The 4,006-nt window shown below is 44.9% G+C and overlaps 2 protein-coding genes across 2 annotated transcripts in view; one reads left to right on the plus strand and one right to left on the minus strand.

Annotated features, from left to right (window-relative positions):
- The window catches only part of LOC106815176 (probable carboxypeptidase PM20D1), a 6,180-nt gene extending 4,164 nt beyond the window's left edge, over nt 1–2,016 (minus strand). The window contains exons 1-3 of the mRNA XM_014819607.1: nt 1,661–2,016; nt 452–589; nt 1–95 (exon numbers count right to left, since the gene is read on the minus strand). Coding sequence (XP_014675093.1) covers nt 1–95; nt 452–589; nt 1,661–1,937 — 510 coding nt within the window. The 5' untranslated portion in view covers nt 1,938–2,016. The remainder of the gene's footprint in view (nt 96–451; nt 590–1,660) is intronic.
- Nucleotides 1,963–4,006, plus strand: part of LOC106815185 (mitochondrial inner membrane protease ATP23 homolog) — a 4,353-nt gene continuing 2,309 nt past the window's right edge. The window contains exons 1-4 of the mRNA XM_014819615.1: nt 1,963–2,236; nt 2,388–2,495; nt 3,334–3,379; nt 3,782–3,863. Coding sequence (XP_014675101.1) covers nt 2,068–2,236; nt 2,388–2,495; nt 3,334–3,379; nt 3,782–3,863 — 405 coding nt within the window. The 5' untranslated portion in view covers nt 1,963–2,067. The remainder of the gene's footprint in view (nt 2,237–2,387; nt 2,496–3,333; nt 3,380–3,781; nt 3,864–4,006) is intronic.

Here is a 4,006-nt window from a genome sequence, read left to right on the forward strand (position 1 = left end):
CATGCTGTGTTTGTCGTCGATGGCTCCGCGACCCCAGATGTGCTTGTCATCGACCACCCCCGCGAAAGGTGGCACCTCCCAGTCCTCCAGACGACCTGCGACAACGCCGACGAAAACGATTAGAAAACAAGAGATCGTTCTAGATAAAGACATGATAATGATCCTCTCTCTAACGTGAAACCATTTAGTCTTACAGGTAGCGATGAGATGACAAAGTAGCACGTTCTGTGTCATGCCAAGCTGATCTTTCCACGGACACCGAGGCTGGTCATTGCTAGTGTTTTGCATTCTCGGTGTGGGTTTTCTATGTCACCATCACAGGATGTGGGTCTCAATTATAAAAAAAATTTTCATCAGATAGTTTTTCGTTTTTTGGAATAACCTAAAGGGTCCGCCTCCCCCCCCCAAAAAACACCCTTCCATTCCCGCCCCCTCAGTAAGACACACCCACCCTCTGGCACCACGTCCAGGTGTGCGGCGAGCATGTATGGCTGGAGCTCCGGGTCACTTCCGCTGACCGTGTACAGGAGGCTGTAGTTGTTGACCAACTCCAGCTGGACATACGGTGATGAGTGGATGAGAGGGTAGCCTGCAAGACAGAGACGCAACATGGACGCCTATCGTCATCATTGGTAGAGACGCTAGCGCAAGAGCAGTAGAGACCCAAAAGAGTAGAGCATTCGCGTGTTGGACATCATTTTTTTATTCAATTCTTGAGAGGATAACCTTGAAGACACAAGGCTTGCAAGACAGAGATGCAAGATGGCCGTAATTTTAGGCATAACTTCATAAAGATTAGTCTTCAAAGTCAAAGGGACTATATCGAAGACAGAGAGAGAGACAAAGTTGAACAAATACTAGACAGAGCAACACTGCGGATTTTTACTTAAATAGGCAGATTATTCGTGTTAGGTTTTGCTGCGGAGGCTTGGAAACATCTCATAGGGAGAAGTCGGGAAGAAGAAGAAGAAGAATTTGCGTGTACGAGGGTAGCGCGTCTAAACCCACGACCTACGACTCCAATAGCTCTAGTAGTCTATAGCTATTGTCATTGCCACAGGCCTGCTGCTTTCCTACAGGTGTGTATTGGGTTACATTACAAAATGTCTACGACATCTACACACTTACGATTGTAATTCACTAAATGCACTACAGACTACAGTATACATTACATATGCAGTCTACATTACACAGCAGGGTGCGAAATTAACGGGAGTCCGGAGTCAAATACTCCCTGATTTACTGCCGGACTCCCTGATTTGACATATGCAGGAGTCCATGTGAATCCCTGAAAATTCTGCCATACTAACTAGTTCGTTCCAGAGCACGGCCTTGCGGAATTACCATATTTTTTCAGCAAATTTCTAAAGAAAATTTGGCAGACGTGCAACCGCAAGAATCTTCAAAATAAGCACATGTATGCGTTATTGTTAATATCTTTAATTTTGAACTTCAGACTGCGGACTCCCTCATTTTGCTACGACTCCCTCTTTTTGAGGGCAGGGACTGAGGTGAGTCCGTTGGACTCCCTAAGTCCCTTGTTCAAAAGTTAATTTCTATCCCTGACACAGCGCTGCAGCAGTGACACTTGCAAGCAGTGACAAGCGAGACGATCGCTCGTGTCCAATGCGAGCGTAACGCCTACAAAGTACAAGCTTACTCTCGAAAACATGACGATGCAGTTCCAATAGCGCTTCCCCGCTAATCTTATCCGCACTCCAAGAAATTGTTTTGATCGTGAGGGCCCGTGAAAATATTCGGAGCGCTCTTGCATCAGCCTTGATGAAATCCGCGTCTTTTGGATCGCATTTTGTCACGTGCGCAGTCGGTGGTGCCAAAAGCAACGTTCTGACTACCAGTAAAGTGACGAAGAGTAAGAGAAACGCGGATATCAACGCTGTTATTTTTACTAGCGAATTTACGATGGAGGCTGCCATGTTGTTGATCGAGGATGCTATATTGTTTTATAAACGCAGACGTTGCGATAGATGGGGGCCGTGTCGCTTTAGCATTTTTCAGCATGTAAGTGAAAACAGAAGGTACCAGTCTAAGTACATGTGAATCAACATGTCAGCGCCCAGTACATGTGAAAAGTCCTCTTCCAGTGAAACTGAAAGTACAAAATCGAAAAGCGAAACGAAAGCTACTCCGTCTCAACCATCAAATAACACAGATTTACCTGAGAGACCGGACGATAATGAAACGTGGGGATACGATCTCTACCCGGAACGTAAAGGTCAGATGTAATTTCAAATTAATAGTAATAGTAATACAGCACGTACGGCACACACTCGTGACTCAGTGACAGTGTCAGTGACTCACATACTGACACTGACACAGCCTGACTCTGAGCTATGAATAATTAATTGTTTCTCGTGTTTTCGTAGGAGACAGAGTGAAAACTTCATGGAGTGGTTTGCTCATCTGGGGCGAAGGTCGGAGGGACATCGAAAAAATCAAGTGCGAAAAGAACTGCTACTACAGCATCCAGAAAAGTATAGTCGCCATGCCGCTGCCGCCGGGCCACGATCGTCCCACTTATGATCGTGTCTTATCACATATAATATAATATATATGTGTGTGTGTGTATTTAACTGTCGCCGCTGCACGACTCATAGACGCATTGCGGCAGGGGGCAAGAGAGCCGTCCGACTCATAGTAGCCCCAATAATCACAATGTATTTGTCGATCTCATTTTTGAATGTGTTTACACTAGAGGCACTAACACAACTAACTGGCAAAGAATTCCAGGAATCCACCACCCGCTGTGTGAAAAAGTACTTGCGCAAGTCCAGGCGTGATCGCGCCTTAATCAATTTAAACTGATGACCTCTGGTTCTTGTATCAGAGGAAATAATGAAAAGTTTGTTTTTGTCCACTTTCTCTCTGTCAGTAAGAATCTTGAATGCCTCAATCATATCACCTCATGTGATCGTCGCTGTTATAATTATGTCTCGATAACCTTTGATTTTTTTATCGATCTACCACATTTGTGCATATACTTTTTTACGTTGTTTTTAATACATTAAAAGAGTTCCTTGCCTTTTTGTGGATGCACGCCTCAGACGTACACACTGTTACATGTTACGTGAATTTGATTATAAGTTTTATTAACGTATTGACATGAATGTGAATTAATCGTTGCGGTTGCTAACCAGGGAAAAACACCAGCAAATCGAGCGTGGCTGCAGCATTCTATAAAGCATGTAGTAGTAAATATATATGGTATCATGTTAATTACAACCATGGAAATACAGGTGAATTAAGCAAGGCTATGGTCTTCTCACGTACTCATGCCGTACGTGTCATCTTATGGTGTGATGTCTCTTTCAGGTCCGTACGTTCGACTTCTGCTGAGCGCGTTGAAAAGTGCAGGATGGTGAGTGCCCCCTAGCGGTGGTTGCGCGAGTTCGACTGGTATCTGACATGCTCGTAATTTTATCATTTTCTAACAATCCTAAGCTTTTAATCGGTAACCTATAATTGAAACGAGGCGTCATCGACCATCTCAAGGTCATGGCGACCTTAGGGCGTGGCGGGGTGGGGGAGCTGCATTCGTTTGTCGTAATATCTTGTGTCGTCATCATCATTGTTGCAGCAGTCGTCTAGAGCGTTTTTCGAAAGCGAGGATTCAAACTAGTAATAAACAGTAGTACTAGTACTAGTAGTAGTAACTAGTAGTAATCCGAAATAATGATAATTGATTCGATTTAACTTTGATTTTTGAATTTAATTTCCACGATGTCTCGCGTAATGTCGTCCTCGTTGTCGTGCGTTGCAGCGAGTTCGATCCGCGACGGCATGTGTCGTGCGAAGTGTGCGGTGACCTCGTAACTGGAGGCTACGACCCGGAGACTAACCAGGTATCCGGTCCGTGCGTGCGTGCAGTGTGAGAATGTAGAGAGGTGATGGTGGTAAGAGAGGGAGTGGGAGAGAAAGAGTGAGAGAGAGAGAGAGAGAGAGAGAGAGAGAGAGAGAGAGAGAGAGAGAGAGAGAGAGAGAGAGA

This window comes from Priapulus caudatus, unplaced genomic scaffold (genome assembly GCF_000485595.1).
Source record: "Priapulus caudatus unplaced genomic scaffold, Priapulus_caudatus-5.0.1 Scaffold1057, whole genome shotgun sequence".
NCBI classification, from domain to species: Eukaryota; Metazoa; Priapulida; class Priapulimorpha; order Priapulimorphida; family Priapulidae; genus Priapulus; species Priapulus caudatus.